Source organism: Siphateles boraxobius, unplaced genomic scaffold, assembly GCF_051911475.1.
Source record: "Siphateles boraxobius isolate OS27281-9 unplaced genomic scaffold, OSU_SipBor_1 66, whole genome shotgun sequence".
In the NCBI taxonomy this organism is placed as follows: domain Eukaryota; kingdom Metazoa; phylum Chordata; class Actinopteri; order Cypriniformes; family Leuciscidae; genus Siphateles; species Siphateles boraxobius.
In genome coordinates, this window is record NW_027509193.1 from 23,790,754 (window position 1) to 23,812,257 (window position 21,504).

Genomic DNA, 21,504 nt, shown 5'->3' on the forward strand with positions numbered 1-21,504 from the left:
CAAATAAATGAAAGGCTTATTTCCTTTAGGAAGTAGATCAGAACCAACATACTGTAGAAATTGGACAATTTTCTTCTAGAAAGACAAGGTGTTGTTCAGGTGGAGGAAGACTGTAGGTTGCAGTCGAAACATATCAAGGTAAAGAAAAGGTTTTCTCTCCACCTGAACACCTTTCTAGAAGAAAATTGTCCAATTTAATCATTAAGAAGACAAAATGAACATTTTTGAACAACTTACTGTAACTTCAGTAACACCTATAGGCCTGTCATGATAACAAATCTTGCTGGGCGATAAATTGTCCAAGAAATTATTGCGATAAATGATAATATTGATAATAAAGTCGTTCTGAGACCATTTTCTTCTAAAATAATGATAATGGCATAATAATGAAGGTACACCTTTTCAAAGATCAATAAACTTTTATTTATAAAGACTATTTAAATGAACAAAACAACCAAAAACAATAAAAGCAATGGACTCTGTCTCTGTTAACAAAAAATGCACTTACCAATGTGTGATTTCTGTTCACACTGAGAATCATATCATGTACTGTGTGAGCATGCGTCTCAGATGAGTATGTGCGCTAGTTTGTGTGTGTGTGTGTGTGTGTGTGTGTGTGCTCGCGTCTCATATGAGTATGTGCACGGAGAGTTTGTGTGTGTTCCGTCTCATTGAGTTTGTGCTTGAGTTTGTGTCTCCGTCTCATTGAGTTTCTGTGTGTGTGTGCTCGCGTCAGTATGTGCGTGGAGAGTTTATGTGCGCGCGCGCGTCTCATATGAGTGTGTGCGCGCATGTCTCATGTGCGTGGAGAGTTTGTGTGTGCCACGCGTGTCTCATATGAGTAGGCTATGTGCGTGGAGAGTTTGTATGTGCGCGCATCTCGTGTGTGTAGAGTTTGCGTGTATGTGCGTGAGCGACTTTAGGTGTGTCGTTGTGCATTTCATATGTATTTGTTTGAGCATTCATCAGTATACATGTATGTTTGACTACTTAATATATGTGTATGCAAGTGTTTCATATATGTGTGCGTGAATCAAGTTTGATATAAGCCCTAAACGGCGCCTCATATGAGGGTAAGAGAGCGCGCGAGAGAGAGAGGAACGAGCGAGAGGTAGTGCTTGCGCTACGGCCCTCTGCAATCAAATACGATTGTAAATAGGCTCAAACAGGCTTTTACACACCTGCTCTAACTCGCTCTGGCTGGTTACACCATAGACAGTGCGTTACACGCGCTTGCTAACTGGAACTGGGCGCGTTCGTGACGTTCAAGTTCCGGTATAATTTTTTTTACAAAATAAAATAATGATTTTTTTTTAAAAATAAATAAAAAATCGATTTTTGAAGAATTAATTATCGATTCATACTCGTCCATAACATATTCGCGATTAATCAATAATCGATTTTTTTCACCACCCCTACTGAGCTCCAACTGGACATAAAGTAACAAATCTGCCTTAAAAACCAGGCCATTCAGCACCGTCCTCTTTGTTTTGCTGCTGTGTGTAAATAAATTACACTGTGAGATATCTGAAGACTACAAATCAGTGCTACTGTTCCTGCTGTCTGTACCACATTCTGTATTACCTCCTTAAATCGTCCTCCATGTCACAGGCAAACATCGAGATGGTTTGCAGTGTGACGTGCAAGTTAGTACAATCCTTCATACCTCAGCATTACTCAATTCTTGATTCTGATCGATTACACATTTCAAGGTGCTGATTAATATGGCTACAAAGTATTTCCAGGTTTGCTGACCACATTGCAGTTAACTTCGAAGAACGTTTTAGGGATGGAAACCAAAGTCTAGAGATAAGCACATGTACAAGTGATTTCCGTGGGATAATTGACTCTGAACTGCTTGAGTGTTGAAATTTCAATGCACACCTGAGGTGTAACAGCCAATTTGATTTGCATCATGCCACATTACGACCTCAGGTATGCATTAAGTTTTCAATATTTCAGCGGTACATCATCAATCAGTCCAATTTTGAAAGGTCTTGTGATAATGACAATGCGTGACCTTCCAACTGTGCCACAGTGTGTTTCTACAATTGAGCAGTTAAAAAATACAACTATCATAATCTATAGCTATCAAAATAAAGTGATTTGGTGCAGGATTTTGTGCATTGAATGTGTCACCATTTGCATTGATTCTGTGAGCGTTGTGGTCAATAGACAGGAGTGAAATTACAAAGTTTTGAGCATCAGGAAATGTTTGTGTCCTCAACACTGAGCTGAATAATGACACAATTGTCTTCTGTAGAGCTGCTTGAAGCTGAATTGAATTTGTTTCATAATTGATGAATTATGCAACATTAACGCTGTTATTTTCTTGTTTATTATTATCAAATGTGATATGACTTTGTTTGACTCCCTGAAAGCTAAATGCCACAATAAGCCATAAAACGACAGCCAATCAGAAGACCTTTGAGGTTTGATGAAATGTTTTAATATCCAGCTATGCGGAGCAGGATTTGGACGGTCACCCGCAGTGAAGACAAAAACTCAGATTAACATGAAAGAGATGTATTTTATTGCATGCTGCTTTATCTGGTCATGTCTGTTTAGTGCACAACATTGCCTGCTGTGTGTAGAGATGCATGAGATTGTGTGTTTGCGTGTGAAGTGTTACCTGCATTTTACGGAGCTGTGAAAGCTGTTTGCGCAGATCGGTGGCGTTCTGTTGTAAGTCGTGCAGGTGAAGCTGCATCTGTAGCCTGGAGACGGTGGAGGCCTGAGAGACCCCAGATGAAGGCGGAGGCATCAGTGCCAGCGGGGCAGATGGAGTCAGTGCTAATAAGCACAACACAGGAAAAAAGAAAAAAAGGAAATCAACACTTTGAGCTCGAAAGACACACTCAATTAAATTTGAATTAGTTCGCACTTACCCATCTACACCTTCTAAACCAGCATCGTTTAGTCCTGCTTCTGGAGATCGACCTTCCAACAGAGTTTCTGCTGCGTTCATGTTGCAATGAATGTGTTTAAAAGTTGAGCGTATATGAATGCAACCATAAAGTCATATTTAATAGATTTTTTTGGTAAATAATGCCTTCAAGTGCACCTGGGAAGCTGCTACAGCCATTGCTATTGCGAAGTCACACATTCAAGGTAAAAATATGGAACAACTGCAAAAAGCTATTTTTTTCTGTTGAATCAGTGGATAATCATATGTAAATACCCCTGATTTACTTTTACACAACTTGTATGATGCAAGCATGAATCTAACAAACAATTGGCATGCGAAAAGCAAAGATAAAAGTGATAAGATTTTAGTTTTTGAAAGAACTACATTTATTTGATCAAAATACAGTTAAAAATGTTTTATATTTTTTTGATCACATGAACCTTCAAAAATACTTCTAATATGATGATTTGCTGCTCAAGAAACATTTCTTATTATTATCAATGGTGAAAACAGTTGTGCTGATTAATATTTTTGTGGAAACTGTGATATTTCCCACTTGAAGGTCACATAAGCCCAGACATTTCAAGTTGAGGTTAGGTCAATTAAATAATTACAGAAGATATTTATTATTCATAGTAAGCTTTGAATGTTGATAGTGCAATATAGTTTCTACATATTCTGCATACTAAAGTTGAATAATTATAAAGCTTGCCAGAAAAACAGTTAGCCGGTTTACAAAGAGATCAATGTACTTTTCCCATCATTCTCCATGAACGCACGGAATGATAAAATACACAGATAAATACACTATTACACACCTAATGTGCATCCTTTGCTCTTTATTTTGTTTCATTATCTCTAAAAAATCTTTCTGTCTAAGTTGGTAAGTGAAAATAAATAGAAAGAAATATGAAATTGCTCAGCGAGTTTATTTGACCAAAATCACTTCATGTAATTATTACAATTTCCGAACTTGTAAGAAGGAACTTCCCAGGAGAAATGAACACATCATTATTTCCAGCCCTGTTTTAACACAGCTGGCTGTAATTTACAATCAAGTGAACCCCATGACCTTGACTAGCTAGATTGTGTGCGTTTGATTAGGATTGAAGCTAAACTCTGCGGGACGGAAGATCTCCAGAAACCGGATTTAGCACTTTTGCTCTACACCCATCCGTCCTTGTGTTTTCAGACAGAGATACACTAACCCGCACACACACAAAGCATGTCGTCACCTCCAGGGTCCACTGAGGAACATGCTGTTAGTGAGGAATACCAGCACTCTCCAGTCAGTAGTTTTTAACAAAAGGGTACATGTGCTGATTCCCTAAGATTAGGGAAATCTTTCATTGTGTGAATGTGCCAAGTTTAGGAGTGAAAACAGACTGAGGGAGAGAAATATCTAGTGCAGGCAGGCCGTAGAGGATAGATACCATAAAAAGCTGCAGTGGGAACAGGCATTAAATAAGCAGAAGGATCACATTTTCGTAAAAACAGACACGCACACTACATACACCGGGAAAGACACGCCAATGCACATTAAACATGAGAGAGCAGAGACAAGGCTACCTTTCTTCTTCAGCCGGCCAGCTGTAACATACAGTAGAAGCTGTCAGCTTGTTCCAGTTAACTAAATAGGCATAATGAAGTAAAGAAACAGAGTGCTGAATGGGACCTGTTGTGGATCAGATTCAAAGGGGGAGACACATGGGAAACCCTCATGGGATACCCTTTCGATGGCCCTTTACTGAGGCGCGAGTCGATTTAGACTCACCTCTCAAACCTTGGAGAATCTTCAAAGACAAATCTAGCAAATCAAAACTCTAGCTGCAGCCTTTGAAGGGCTGACCACTCAGAAGACATTCTCTGAGGACGCCCGTTACAGATTTGAGAAGGAGAACGAGAGAAAATAATTAAAAACAAAGAAAAATAAAAAGTACTGAACTCTACTCTGTCAGAATAAACTTCATGTTTTCACGGATAAAGAAGAACAAAGGAGTGAAGACAAAGTAGGGTCCTTCATTCAAGTGAACTCTGATAAAGAATGTAATGTGTGTTTGTATTAATACATCCAAGCCTAAAGGCCTGTATGAGATCATCAGTGTTTCAAACTTGGGCCAGCCTGATCTACTAAGAACACAGTATTAGAGATATCAGACATTAGTTTTGCCTCACGACTGTTCTGGACAACCATAGAGAAGTAGCTGGACTCACTTCCTGTGGCGGAGCCGTCGCTGGTGGATTCGGTCTTCTCGCTGGAAGAGAAAGGGAAGGGCCGTGAAAAGTCCGCCCCCTGGTCCGGAGGGCAGCCCGCCATCATGCAGAGACGCAGCAGGCCGCATCTGAGGATCATACAGCCATGATACTACCACTGTACTACAGCACCTAACACTACACTGACACTACACTACTCTAGCATGCACTGTTCTACAGCTATAATACACTAGCCTCCGCTGTGCCTGATAATGGGTTACGCTATACTATATCATGTTTTATGCTACTACCAAAGCACTGCTACTGTGCCACACTTTACAATTCCTCTGAGGAACACATCTTTATTTAACCAATAAAACTGTTGAAACACGTTCACTACCATTCCAAAGTTTGTGGTCAGTAATTTTTTTTTAAATTAATAATTTTATTCAGCAATGATGCATTAAATTGATCAAAAGAATCAGTAAAGACATTTAGAATGTTACAAAAGACTTTAATTAATAGAAACGTCAATATAATTAATTCGAAATTGAAGAATCCTGAAAAAGCAGCGCAATTGTTTTCAACAATAATAAGAAATGTTTCTTTAGCAGCAAATCATCATTTTAGAATGATTTCTGAAGGATCATGTGACACTGAAGACTGGAGTAATGATGCTGAAAATACAGCTTTGCTATGACAGGAATACATTACATTTAAAATATAGTAACATTTATTTTTGATCAAATAAAGGCAGCCTTGATGAGCATAAGAGACGTATTTCTAACACGTTAAACAGATCCCAAACTTTTGGATGGTTGTGTATTAGAACTGAGGTATTCAACCCAATAAACTACTGAACTATATTGAACTAGCTACCTTTATAATCGAAAACACTTCAAATGCTATGCTCCACCACAACTGGCTTTGATGATGTAAAAGAATAAGCAATGGACTCTCACATAACACTATCTTTAAGACCTACTGTATTCACATAAAGTCACAGTTATGAGCACAAAATTGTAACAAAGATTTGAAACGAAATCCTTCTAAACAAAAAGTGAAACAGGTTTGCACTGTGATTGTCTGATGTATTTCTATTTTAAAAAATAAAATAACTTCACTAAGCAACAGTATTTGCATCAGGAGTAGTGTCAACAGCTTCTACCCTAACTCTACCTAAAATTAATTAACCCTATTTACTGAATTTTCTCTTTATACAATGCATTTGTTTCTTTACTCTTTACAAATCTCTACTCAACACTCTATTTTGGAGGTAATTATCTAAATAATATGAACTTCCTTACATACTGTAAAATATTCCGTAGTTGGCGTGAATGACTTGTCACATCGAATAATGACAATAAATGTCCAGCAACATCAAAGCACCAGTACAAAGAGACTCACCACAGGACAAAAAAGAAAATACCACCAGCACACACAATTTCAATACAAGCACTTAACATTCAGCAGGTGAAGACATATTTGCAAGCTTTTGAAACATAAGAAAAACATAGCAAACATGAGAGCTTATTACTGCATGAAAGAAAAATGGTTCCATGCCAACAACACTGAGTATTTGTGAAATGGTTGAATGCATTATTTAAACTGGTATTATTGTTAAGTGCATTTCACAAGGTTCGCAGGTCCACATGAGAGGTAGTATGGAATGTGTTAGCATAACAGTACTCACTACTGCTTTAGCTCTATGCTAGAGAGCAAAGACACGCTGCATCTCTGATTTATTTACTGTAAATAATGTTTTTCATGTTGCATGACCAAAAATGACTTAAAATGCCATTTATTAGTGCCATTAATCTCCATAAAAGTGATATTTCCCCATAAAATAAGTTGACCTGGGAAATCGCAGTTACTGCGTACCAGTACCATGTTCAATGGCCTTTATGTGTCAAATGTTTAATGTGATTGGCACATCAGAAACCTGTCATGGCTGATGGTCTGTATGAGTGCGATGACTTTTATAAGGTTGGTTTTGTCAATGAAAATGAGCATCAGATTGGCTCTGGTTTCATGTAAATAAATCATAGATGGCTCTATGGGTGTAGTGACATCTTACGTGCTGTCGCTGTCTGGTGCTCGGGTTAGGACGCTCTGAACCAGTCCAGTCAGACTGGCTATCTGCTTCTCCATTGCCTCCATACGATCCCTGCTAACAAGACAGACAAAAAACTCACCTTTTTACATTGGCCTTCCCGGCATCTTAATTGTCTTATTCTGCTAGGTTTATAATTAAGTGTTTGTCTCGTAATGTGGATTTAGCCTAAATCACTGATTTGTAATTGTATTTGACTTTATTTTATTACCCTGTTGCTACTGCGCTATGTACAGCACTTTGGTCAGTGCGAGCTGTTTTAAATGTGCTATAGAAATAAACATTACTTACTTACTAAAATGGATGTGTACACTTTTAATCATACATTTTCTAGGGGTTTTCACTTAAACGTTCTCCTAAATATTATGTCCTGTAGGCGCGGGTTAGTAGATGATCCATTACCTATCGGTTCAGAGACAGCAACATTTCTCCTAACCATGGATTGTTTAGGGGCATCACTCAATATGTCTCAGTACACAAGTTTCATAATAATTGTGAAAAAAAGTTGCAAATTAAAGACTCTAAAAATGTAATGTGGTGTAACCATCAAGTAAACAGCAATAGTTTTTTTTAAATGTTTTTAGGTTTACAGTTCAAAGAGTCACGCCATGTGATATTTTATAACCTAATAAACCTAAACTAACCTTTTAATAAAAAGACTGAATTATCTTATAATTTAAGAGACTTCCTGGCTTTGACACACAGTCATGAGGGTCCCCTCTATGATATCATTTCCTGTTTTTTTGGTTGCACCAACTTTTTGAAAAACCTTTTCCCCCCAAATATTAATAGGCAGTGAAGCGGTTTAGTAAAAAACAAAAAAGTTTTAAATGTTCCTGCATTACTACACCACAGTTAAAAAGTTTGGTGTCCGTAAATTTTTTTAAGAAATGGCCCTACAATTCTGATTAAACCATCACAATTTGAGGAAAATACTTTAAATATGAGGGAAGAACAAGGTATTCATATGTCAAAATTTTTGTTAATGCTTCCTTTTACAGTCCTGTTCCCCATGTACATACTATGTTCTTATTATAGTAATTACCATAACTGGTTAATAACTAGGTACTAACCCTGAACCTACCGCTAAACCTAAACTTAACCCATGTACTTACCTTATATAACCCAGTACTTTCTTAGGTAAGTACACTGTGAGTACACATAAGTTAACGCACTGTCAAATTAAGCATTATTACCCAGTACTTTCTTAGGTAAGAACACTGTAAGTACATGTAAGTTAACATACTGTAAAAGGAAGCGTTACCAAATTCTTATTTTATATGAAAATTCGGTAACGCTTCATTTTACAGTCCTGTTTCCCATGTACATACTATGTACTTATTATAGTAATTACAATAACTGGGTAATAACTGGGTAATAACTAGGTACTAACCTTGAACCTACCCCTAAACCCATGTACTTACCTTATATTACCCAGTACTTTCAAAGCTATTTTTTTTTTTTTACAAACACCAAACTTTTGAACAGTCGTATGCTCAAGGATCTTTCTATCTGGCATTTGCAGTGATAAATTTTGCTTATAAATTTGTTTGTTTAGAGTCTTTAGACTGATATACACTTCTTGGCAATTAAATTTTTTTTTTTGACCCTTATTTAACCAGGATAATCTCGATGATATTAAAAATCTCTTTCACAGAGGTGTCCTGGCCAAGAATGGGCAGCAGTTACAATCACAAACTTACAGATCAAAACAACAAGTATAAAACACTTAAAAACAATTGCACATAATCTTCTTCAAGTGACTGAATAATAGATTTAAAATGTTCCATAGACACCAGAGTTTGTAATTTCAATTTCGTTTGGAGTAGATTCCATTCAAATGGAGCTGCATACATAAAAGCCCTTTTCCCCAGTACAGTTCTTACGACTGGAACAGAAAGAGTATAATAATTTTGAGACCGGAGGGAGTATTTCCCAACACTTTTCTGTTGAGTAAGACAACCTAGATACGAAGGCAACAACCCCAGAATAGTTTTATAAATAATTAGGTAATAGTGTATTTTCCTTCTAATGGACAGAGAGGGCCAGGCTACTCTGTTATACAATATACAATGATGAGTTAAAGGTTTACAATCTAGCATCCAAAGAAGAGAGAAGATGAGAAGGAGCAAATTGATACACCACATCACTGTAATCAAGTACAGGCAAAAAAGTAGCAAAAACTAACCTCTTTCTTACATTAAATGAAAAACAAAACTTGTTTCTAAAAGAAAAAACCCAAGCTTTATTTAAATTTTTTTCTTTAATCGAGTTATGTGAGAGCCAAAAGATAATATATCATCAATAATGATGCCAAGATATTTATACTGTTTTACTAACTCAATCACATTACCTTGTAAAGTCTGGAGAGGAATAAGATTGTCTACTACCTTTTTTGAGCTTGAAAATTAGCATCCTGAATATCATAATCAAGACTATTTATGTAGATGGTAAATAAAAGAGGCCCCAACACAGATCCTTGAGAAACACCTTTAACAATCTCCAATAGTCCCGAATGTTTACCTTCAGCCTGAACACATTGAGTTCTTTCACTTAAAGGAGAACTCCGGGCAATTTTTAAGTTAATCTTGATCGTTAGAGCTTTGTGAGTACTGACTATAGAAAAAAAAAACGAACCGGATTGGTGATTGCTACGCGGAGCTGCGACCGCGAATGCCCAGAGCTCCCACCCAGCTAAAACGGCAGCTATGGGGGCATGGACATAAAGAGCGTTTTTGAGCCTATTAATAGACACAAAATGCAATTAAAATGTCTGTCCAACATGAACAGGGACCCTACATGTGAACAAGATGCGTTTAGCAACTTAACCATTGTTTCAACTCACCTAAATAGTCTTTTAGACGGCAAGCTGTAGTCTCGCGCTGCAGTCCCGTGCTGTAGCCGGAAAAGGTAAACAATGTCCAGGTGGGAGGAGCGTTGATCATGTGCGACGAGTCTTCGTACATGGAATGGCATTTTTCTTCAAACGGCCCCGCTGTGTTGAGTGTGTGTAGTCATCCTTGTCAAAGTGTTCACTGCAAATGCGGTAATCTTTAGCGCGTAGTACTTCTACGGGAGTTTGCACATCAAGTTGAAGTACAACTAGCCACAACTGCAGAATCTCGAGGTCATGGAAAGGAAGACGATGAAAATTTAAGCTCTTATATTTTCGCATTCGGTTGCCACAATTCGGAAAGGCACAAACACGAACCATTTCTTCTTCACTTGTAAGCAACTCTGATCATAACTCGTCGCACATGATCAACGCTCCTCCCACCTGGACATTGTTTACCTTTTCCGGCTACAGCACGGGACTGCAGCGCGAGACTACAGCTTGCCGTCTAAAAGACTATTTAGGTGAGTTGAAACAATGGCTAAGTTGCTAAACGCATCTTGTTCACATGTAGGGTCCCTGTTCATGTTGGACAGACATTTTAATTGCATTTTGTGTCTGTTAAGAGGCTCAAAAACGCTCTTTATGTCCATGCCCCCATAGCTGCCGTTTAGCTGAGTGGGAGCCGATTCGTTTTTTTTTCTATAGTAAGTACTCACAAAGGTCTAACGAACAAGATTAACTTAAAAATTGCCCGGAGTTCTCCTTTAAATGATTTTTAAACCAGAAACTAACATGATTTGATAAACCAACAATCTCTAGTCTATGCAGCAATATTTCATGATCCATTGTGCATTTGTCAAAGAAAAAGTGCATAAATGTCCTCACATCCACAAACTCACAGTTACCCTGTACCACATACATGCATATACATACATACATTTCCAGTGCTTACCGTGCGTCCGTCTCGCCCCCAGACAATTGCGACCCAAATCCAGGTCCCTTACTCCCATCTCCTAGTGGTTCAGAACTGGAGCTGGGTCTGGACTTCGGACTCTCTACAAACACAGAAGAGGAAGCGGAGTCCTTGCGGAAGGTCGTTCTCACAGGTGACCCTCGGCTTGGAGATCCGGTGAACGAATCCCTGTCACGCAGCTGCACATCGGGAATCTTCTGCGGCGAGGAGGGCGGCAAACGAAAGCCCATGCCGAGCGTAGAGCTGCCATATGTATCAGAGTATAGAGAACCTCCAGGTTTATACAGGCTGTCCTCTAGGTCGTTTTGCAGCGCTGCGGCTGAGTACGTACTGAGAGACCGGACTGAACCTCTGCGGTACAGCCCTCCTGACACAGGGAAGCCGAAGGGGTCAGCGATGGTGGCCAGGGACTGAGTAGAAGCGATACTAAGTCGACCCTCGTGCATCAAGCTGTAGGGATCAGCATAAAGACCTTCATTCTTCAGGAGGACCATGTTTTTGCCAGACATCTCCTCGTCAGGTTTGACATCACGGCGCTCCAGGATGGCCGAGGAGGAGGCGGTAAGGCCTTGAGCCTGTCCGTGAGAGGGAGAAGGGTGGTGGGAGTGGGACGGATGCTGGGAGCCCTGAGGGTGAGGGTGACCCGGGCCAGCGAAAGACGGGGGACGACCTCCGCTGTAGGAGAGACGGGATCGGGAAGGGGAGCCGGAGGAGGGTGAGGCCGTGGAGGAAGGAAGAGTGTTGAGGCGACGGGTAGGTGACGAGTCTCTGGATGTGTAAACCATCTCTCTCTAAAACAAGACAGAGAAAAAAAATTATAGCATTTTATGACTAAATCACACGTTCTAGGAGAGGTAAAAGACTGAATACATGAACAAAGAAATGACGTAGGGAAGTCATTCCATTTGTGTTCATAACATTTTAAATGACATTATGGAGAGGAAGTGACATCATTTGTGTTTTCAGGGCAGCCAAGTTCATAAATTGTCCAGTTCTAGTCTGATTTAACATTTAGAATTTGTTAAATTCTTCAGACGATCTGTCAAGCAGAACATGTTTATTTAACTTTTTCTAAAAGTGTTTGTTTTCTACTATTTATAAGAGCAGAATGATTTAACATATTAATTTGTATTAATTTACATTCAGATTGCAGAATAAAATCTATTGGCACTTATAGATATTATTTGTCTGATAGAATGGTTAAAATCCTACAGACATTTACTGTAAAACCTTTAAAAAATGGAAAAGGCATTACTTTAATAGATTGTTAAACTCATAGTTAGAAGTGTTAAAGAGGAGTGGATATGTGCCAAAAATAATTTAAACGTGGAGCTGACAAATTAAACGTCTCAAAGCAAAAGCAATCCTCTGAAGTTTAGCACGAAACCAAGAGCAGAGCTCTAGACTCATTGCCCCATTCTCTAGTTCTCTCTCACTCTTTCTTTTCACCGGTCTGTAATTCAACTCCCGGGAGCTCTATTCACCCTATTCACTCCTTTCACCCAGCCTAGCTAAAGCTACTGGCATAACATTGGATTACATGACACTGTATTCAGATTTCACCACCACTTCTGAGTGAGCGCATATATTTTACTAAGCTACAATGAGCAGAAGAAGAGCTTTTAAACTCTCCATTCACAAACACCAGGAAACCCACACTCATCTATTAGATCCCTTTTTCTGCCTGGCTGCATCTCAGTACTTTTTCTTTTCACCTCTTATTTCCAATCCTGCATATCATTTCATAACTTCTACATCTGCTTGTTACTTAACTTGCATTTACTGTACGCCACAGCTTGTTTTGTTTAATCTTAAGGCACTCATCCATCTTTTCTTTATATACTTTGCTTCTTTTCCCCTCTTCCCATCTCTGTTCCCGTCTCCTACTCTGTGAGTAGTCAAACGTATTGAAGCATTGTTAGCTATACATAGATACATTGAAGTAAACGCAACTACTGTACACACTCCAGGGAGCAGTTGACATGTTCTGTCCAGAGTTCTGCTGTATATTTTGTCCCCCTACACTAACTCTATCCATAAATCTAGGGGTATGTGTCATTATACACATTGTGTCCTCATACATCATAGGAACACACGTACACATAAACAGCGAAGGGCTGTAAGGGTTTCAACTCGAATGATAATTTAAATCAATTTTAAGTAGTCAAAAGGCGAGCAAGAAGGTGGCTGGCCGCACACTGGATTCAGTACAGACAATTAAAAACAACTGAACAGAAGCAAACGTTACAGCACATTGGTATCTTCAGTGCTCGTAATAGTCAAAAGGCACAATGAACTTGTTACTGCCGTTTGACAATTTCGAATCACTTTTATTTAATTTAAAAAATAAAAGCAGCAAACTAACCTAAAAAAATAGGGGTTTTCAAACTAGGGTCATAGGGTTATAGAAGGTCAGTTATTTTTGGACTAGTAAAACAAACATGTTTACTAAAAATATTAATTACATGTTGTATTTATTCATTTTTAACACACTCAAACAGATATTAATTTTTAATCAGAATTACTTTATCCTATAGACAGACGACTTATATAAAAATATATATATTTTCATGATTTAATTTTAAAACATTTTAATTTTAAAAAATTACAAAATATATAATTCAAAAACTTAAACTTGAGGGGAAAAAACATTTCATTTTAGAAACATGTTGTCTTTATTATTCTACTTTCCCAACCCTCATAAATAAAAACAGAATAAAAAAAGAAAAGAACAAAGAACAGAATAAACACACTCAGACATGATTGTGCACTCATACACCCCCACAAACAGACAATAAGCAGAAATGTTTGCATACATTAACAGACTCATTTCATGTCTAATGTTAGCTGAGAGTGAGCTTGACACTCTCAGAGAGTATGAAATGGTAAAGACGACTCGCACCAGAGAAGAAAAAATGAACATTTGATCAACAAAGTGACGCAACATGATTGCATTTCAAAGTCAATCCACATCAAACTCCTGTGGTAGCACAGCGAGCTCACAAAGTGAAACCAACTCCCAAGTGATATGCCAAAAACTGAGCATAATTCAAAAACCTCTGGGTTCAAGAACATCCAAATCTGAAAGACGTCACTCAATGGATCAACACCGGGTACTTCCCTTTAAATATTTAACACGCAAAGAGGACCGCGACGTCGATTTGAAGGTTAGGTTTGCCTCCGATTTTGATGCATACTGGGATCTAAATCCATAACCTTGTAATTTCTTATTTTTGACTTGGAAAAGAAAACATTCTTTAAATATAAATCATGCTCGTGCCTTATTTTACCCATAAGCCCATGCTGGGACAATGTAAGATGTTAAACAACCTGAATCATTGAATACGGTAGAAATATCTCACCCTGAGGTCTCCGTTGGCCAGATGTGCCGCAGGATAGGAGGCATAGATGGGCTCTTTGCGATAGATTTTAATGATACTGCGGTCCTGTATGTCTCTCACGTCCTCCAGCTCGTAGAAGACGTTCCTGGCTTCATCTTTGATCAAGATGGCCGTGTTCGGGGACTTGAGCATTCCGGCTGTCAGCTTCTGAGGGAACATGTGCACGATGAGGGCGTGCAATGTCTCTAAACTGTTGAGTTCATGAGTGATATGAACACGCCTGGTCTCATCTCCGAACTGCAGGAAGAGGACACCTTAGGAGACAGAAGGAGAGCGGTAAGAAGAAAGTCAGGAAAGAACGCCATGATTAAGATTATGTATTTGAATTGCATATAAAATCTCCATCCATTTGGATTACACAGTTTTAACAAACTAATAAACTGGATGTTATGCATATTTGTAAGTCATACATAAATGAAAGGGTAAGAAATAAGTAAGATTTCTTGAACAGTACTAATAAACTGAAAATCTAATTTGTCAATCTCATACATATTTGAATATGGCTTGTTGCACAACTAACCATATTTCAACCATGTTCATACTGAATAAATGTAATTGTTATGCTGATTCTAAGCAATTTGAAAGAATGCATTTTGATCATTTCACACCGATGCAAATAGTTAATAATAAACTGTGGAGTTGTGTGACTAACATATATTAAGTGTGACAAGCATCACATTAAGTTTATTAATTTATGTTAAAACTGTGTTAAAACATCCTAATGGATGGACATTTTATAGGCAATTCACAAACATCCCTTGAATATTTTTTGAGTGCACTCCAAACCACTGTGAGAGAGAGTGACAGAGTCTCATGTTTACGGCTGCTGAACTTCTCCTGCAGACATTTTGTCATCAGTTTCTGTCAGTTTATCTCGGCACACTTCACACTTTTAAACTTCCTGCTGATGGGACAATAATCTCTCTGTGGGGAACAGTTCAAATCGAATCACTTTCAGCAAATACTGTGCGCTTTCTGCTAACACGCACACAGAGTGAAAGTTCAAGACTAAGAGATTTTTCACACCATGGAACCCAAAGCTAAAAAACAAACTGTTGAAGGTCAGTTTATGTGAATGCATTGTACTTCTGTAATTAACACACTGCAATTAACAATCAAAAAGTAGAAGCATTTCACACTATCTAATTGCAGAACAGTGAAATGTCATCTTCAGCCGAAAGAAAATCAGTAGGCTACTGTGGAAATGATTTACATGAATTATCCAAACAAAGTGATTCAATAGAATGAATCAGACTTTCCATCGCAATTAATGTAAAACACGAGAATGTGTTTAATATTGTGTCATGTCACTTGACTGTAAAGCTGCTTGCATAATACAATGTGACATTAAAACAGTGATGTAGCACTGTCTCATTAAAATAAAAAAATAGCTTATCATTTAAAAAGCTACAGTACTTTATAGCTGAACTGAGAAAACACTTCTGACAAAATGCATTACTTTTAGCTAGTTACTCCCCAACAGGGATAATGAGTCAAATACAAGAGGTGGTCTACAAACTTTCATTTATCCTACACATATTTCTTGAGGTTAATGTGCTGATGTTTGATTCATTGCAACATGAAAAAAAAAAGTTCTGTGACTGAGTTATTTACAAGGAAATGTTTATCACAATGAATACATAATTGTCTTAAACTTCCAATTTCTGCATAACCTTTGGGTTAATGTGCACATATTAACAAAGCTTCTTGCTTCTTAGTTGCACCCTGAAATAGTTTCTCGAAAGGCTAAAATGGTTTTCTGTGATTTATATTTGTTTATTATTAGTTACAGCAAGTTATACAGTGGATTGGATGAATAAGAGGCGCTAGTGAAGTTGTCTATTATTTATGGACTCTGTGAGTCATTACATGACAGGACAGAGGGGGAAAGGAAATTAAGTATAAAACCCATGTATAAAACTCTAGTTCAGCCACTGCTTATGCTCGCCAAGGCTGCATTTATTTGATCAAAGTACAATAAAACAGTCATATTGTGAAATATTAATACAATTTAAAAGAACTGCTTTCTATTTGAATATATTAATCCAGTCTTCAGTGTCACATGATCCTTCAGAAATCATTCTAATTCTGAATATTCTAATATGATGATCTGGTGCTCAAGAAACATTACTTATTTTTATCAATGTTGAAAACAGTTGTGTTTCAAAACAATAGTTTTGCAGGTTCTGTGATAGAATTTTTACATTATATACACATCTTTAAAGTCACTTTTGATCAATTCCGCATCCTTGCCAAATAAAAGTATGAATTTCTTAAAGAAAAAGAAAAAGCTTGCTGAACTGAAACCAGGATGCATTTCTTCAGTATTCTTTGATACATAGAAAATTCAAAAGAACAGCATTTATTTCAAATAGAAATCTTTTGCAACATTATAAAATCTTTACTGTCACTTTTGATCAGTTTAATGCAACTTCCCTGCTGAAAATCCAGCATTAACCAGCATGAATTCCATGCTGTACCAGGCTGGTTTGTGCTGGTTTATGCTGGTTGGTGCTGGTTTATGCTGGTTGGTGCTGGTTTAGTGCTGGTTTAGCTGGCGGACTATCATAACATGCTGTTCTCAAGCAAAACTGAGCTGGTGAAGCTTGTCTCGCAGGGTTGAGTGTGAGCAGGCCAGCTGTCTGTATACAAGCAGTATTTTGGGGACAACCATGGTTTTTGCTTGTATATTTCTATATGTAAGATATTAATGATGTAAATGAATAATTATATAATATTAGAACATATGATTTATTGAAATAAATAATTATAATTAAATTGCTGTCCATGGAGGGGTCATTTTTCAACAGGGCTTGCATAATAATATTAATTTCTTTCAAACAAAAAGAAAAAATCGTACTTTTGAACGATAGTGTAGGTCGGACTCAAATCTGCATAACCATTGGAGAACATGTTAGTCGTGACAGCACCACAGCACTGTCTCAAGTAAAGTTGCTACTTATTCTTGTGTGTATGTGGGGATAAGTGTCAGGGTAGTCTTTTGAGTGTAAGGTAAAAGGGGTCATTTACTGTAAACGGTCGTTTAAAACTCAGATAAAGTGTGTATATGTTACCTGGAGAACGAAGTTTATTCTGGCTTGCAGAGCGGGAAAGGGGGAGGCTCTGACGGAAACGGTTCATGCGGTTGAATCCCAGCGGCATGTCGGCCTCTGACATGGTCTCCAGAGACTCAGCAGATGCGAAGGACAGTTTAGACGCCTGGTCTGCCAAACCTGACTGAGTGGACTGGGAGTGACGTGGACTACGACTCTAAATGACAGAGACAGAGAGAGAGAGAGACAGAGAGAGAGAGACAGAGAGAGAGAGAGAGAGACAGAGAGAGAGAGAGAGAGAGAGAGAGAGAGAGAGAGAGAGAGAGAGAGAGAGAGAGAGAGAGAGAGATTTTCAGCATTTTAAACGGCATGATGTAAAAGACAAACATTACTTACACAAGGAGAAACCAATAGCAAATTCCTCCAACCAGAGGAAATTGCACCTAAATGTGTCAAGTTTGTACAAAACAAGTCTCACAGAACAAAACCTCACTGCTCAATTGTGAGAAAGCAAAGCAGATAATGTGTACCTGATTCTGTGTGTGTGTAATGATGGGAAAAACAGAAATGCATTGATAGGAAAAATCACTCACAGGACAAACAAGTCTCTGTGGATACATCTCAACAAACAGACTGAGACGCTAACAATTACACAGAACAAACCTGTCTGCCTCACTATAGCATATACAGTAACTGTAAACCGCACACCTGTGGACTTGTCAGATGTTTCAGTATTTCAGTATTGCTTGTTTTGTAGTATTTAATGAAGAAGGTTCACACAAACGCATCGTGGTGTGTTTCACAAGCTCAGAGACACCTGTAATGCGCTCCCAGGGTGCACTGGGAAAAGACTGGCAAGCTGGTTTGTAGAGAAGGACACATCCACAGAGCAACACCGCCATACATCAGAGCAATATCCTCTGTGCTGCAAAAAATCACTCTCTTAATTGGTATTTTTGTCTTGTTTTTCAGTCAAAACAGCCAAACATCTTTAAAACAAGATACATTTACTTGATAAACACATTTTGAGTAGCATATATTATTTTCAGAGAATAAACACATCTATTAAAAAGTTTGGGTTGGTAAGATTTTTTATTTTTTGGAAAGGAGGCTCAGTAGAGGAGCCATAGGAGTGTCCATGCATTTGTGACTGGACACCTTTGAATTTCATTCGCTATACTGGCAGTTTGATGCTGATTAAAATTTGATTTCACCTTTTGTTGAACGAGGCATTTATTTTGACATGCGACGGCATGAAACATTGTTAATGTTTATTAATTGTGAATATTAAGAAAAATCTCGTGGCTATCACTTCTACCTCTAATCAGCCATCATAGGATTCATTCATGATATATTTGATGCTAGGTTATGTTTACACGCTAATTTTCTTTCATGGTCTATGGACCACCTTATGTAGCCTCGGTCACTCCATGTTTAAAGCTCTAGTTTTGCCACTGCTTATGCTCGCCAAGGCTGCATTTATTTGATCAAAAATACAGTAAAACAGTCATATTGTGAAATATTATTACAATTTAAATAACCAATTTCTATTTTAAAATATATGGTAAAATGTAATTTATTCCTGTGATCAAAGCTGAATTTATTCATTACGCCAGTCTTCAGCGCCACATGATCCTTCAGAAATCAGTCTAATATGATGATTTGTTGCAAGAAACATTTCTGATTATCAAGGTTGTAAAGTTTTTGAGAAAACAATGATACATGTTCAGGATCGTCTGGTGAATAAGAACAGCGTTTATTTGAACATTGATGTAAAGGTTTTTACTGTCAATTTTGATCATTCATCCTTGCTGAATATTAAAAAATATATATATTTATCTTACTGACCCAAACTTTTGAACAGTACATTTTTATAGTTAAACTTATTGGCAAGTATTTTTCTTGTTTTAAGCATAAATCAAACAACATTTAGAAACAAATAACAGAGTGTGTTGTTTACACACAGAGTTCGTTCACTCACTCACTCTCTCTCTCTCTCTCACACACACACACACACACACACACACACACACACACACACACACACACACACACACACACACACACACACACACACAAATGGTGAGGCACAGCGGCTGTGGCATAGTTGTCTGAGCACAAAGGGCCAGAAGTGAGCTGATGGATGACCCCCCAGTGTGACTATAAAGGGGTCATTTGTCCACAACAGTGAGCAGTCCAGGTGCTACACGCACACAAACGCACATACATACATCTACAAAATAAGAGGATGTTTATCTACACAAAGAGACACTGCCAAATTTGCCATAGCTATTCTATGCTAAGCTAAATGCTATAAATAGAACTAACCTGCACCAGCTATCAGGTTTGACTGCACAGTATATGAGGAATTTTGTAAAGAGAATCAAGATCAAAATAAAAGAAATGCATTTCAGGGCGAAGATGGGTAAATATAGAGCAGAGGCAAAGGAATGAAGGGGTAGATTGCTGCAGGTAACAGGCACAAACAGACCTAAATGTGTAAACTTCAGATAATTACCGTACAGATTAAATACATTTGAGCTTTTCTACGTACTTTGATGAATTCTGACCCTTGGAAAACAAAATGCAAACTCTCCTTGTTTTGGTGTGGTTACAAACCCAGACTGCAGGGAGAAAACACACCACGTTGCTCTAAACAAACTATGAGTGAAAACACCCTTAAGACCATCCATGTAATCAAGATCTCCCTCGCTCTCTTGCGCTAATGTGCTTTCAAATGCCTTTTTGTCAAATGCAATAAACACACAAGCTCTCACTTTCGTTTCAAATGTGTATTTGCGTCAATAAACGTGTCAGCTTGTGTGTCATATTACCTTCCTAAAGTGCTGTATTGTCTGAATTAAACAGAATCAGGGATCCCTAGGATTCAATGCAATAAATCTCCACCTTCATCGCAGACACGCGCACTTCTGTTCTGTTCCAACATCTGTTCCAACGTGCCAAAATTCATCTGACTACAAAATGAAATGAAAGTAACAGAATCTGACAGGACTGTAGTGTGAACTGCATACATTTATGATAAATGCATACAAACCTAGGAAATCCACTTCAACAATAAAAAGCAGTGATACTGAATGCAACATGAGAATGAATAGCCTACATGTATATGAAATCACTTAGTTATTCGCTCATTCAGTATAGTGAAAACCACGCATTCTTTAGTTGTTCAGAGAGATGTGCATACTGGAACATTTTAATACACAAATATTACTCTTAGATAGTTCAGAGGACATGATCAAATTCTCCGCTTGTGTTTAATTCACCTGTTTTATAATCCTAAGGTGTGATAGTGGTAAACAGATGTGGCTTGCTGGATTTATTATTTTATTACTATTATTATTGTTTGGCTATATTATATTATTGTATTATTATATATGATATTATAATTAGAATAAATGTGTAATAGGTTGGTGAAGGCATGTTGGATTAATGAGGTAAGCAGATAGGTGTTATTGTAATATGACTGACAGGATTAGATTAACAAAATGAACCTCCGAAAATGTAGTATAAGTACAATAACTTAAGATGTGTATCCTAAAGTTCCTTAGGAGAAATTAAAATACACAAATAAGACAATTGCTGAAATACAGTAGAAGCATAGTGCAGTAAAATTAACATGGCTATCATAGTCCAAATCAAGTATTTGATGCAAAAAATGTGCTAATTTTGAAATCTGTATTCTAACACAGAGATTACTACTATCTATTTTTCATGAGAAAAATACAAAAAAAAATTTGAAATCTGAGAAGTATGGACACTCCAGCAAAAAGTCTCCGTTAGTTCTCCATTTAATTTCATGCCATCTAGGAGTAGCAATTAAGATATTACAGAAACCGCTTTTATGTGTGTGAAAAAAGAAAGAGAAAGAGAGAGGCATATTTTCTTTTCCATATTGAAAGAAGTGTCAATTGCAGATAAGTTGATGGAGACATAATATATAATATAATGCATAATGTGCACAATTTTATTAAAATAACGCTATTAACTATTACAAAGAGACAGGCAG

At 37.6% G+C, this 21,504-nt stretch overlaps 1 protein-coding gene across 37 annotated transcripts in view; it reads right to left on the reverse strand.

The window, feature by feature from the left end:
• The window catches only part of srcin1a (SRC kinase signaling inhibitor 1a), a 102,412-nt gene that overhangs the window by 23,103 nt on the left and 57,805 nt on the right, over positions 1–21,504 (reverse strand). For 16 of the 37 annotated variants that reach the window (XM_077213133.1, XM_077213155.1, XM_077213163.1 and 13 more), the window contains 7 exons: positions 17,499–17,694; positions 14,386–14,678; positions 11,003–11,814; positions 7,179–7,271; positions 5,123–5,250; positions 4,478–4,498; positions 2,633–2,793 (listed from right to left, as the gene is read on the reverse strand). In XM_077213133.1, the coding sequence (XP_077069248.1) occupies positions 2,633–2,793; positions 4,478–4,498; positions 5,123–5,250; positions 7,179–7,271; positions 11,003–11,814; positions 14,386–14,678; positions 17,499–17,694 (1,704 nt within the window). The remainder of the gene's footprint in view (positions 1–2,632; positions 2,794–4,477; positions 4,499–5,122; positions 5,251–7,178; positions 7,272–11,002; positions 11,815–14,385; positions 14,679–17,498; positions 17,695–21,504) is intronic. The other 21 variants (XM_077213158.1, XM_077213132.1, XM_077213164.1 and 18 more) reach the window with 7 other exon arrangements.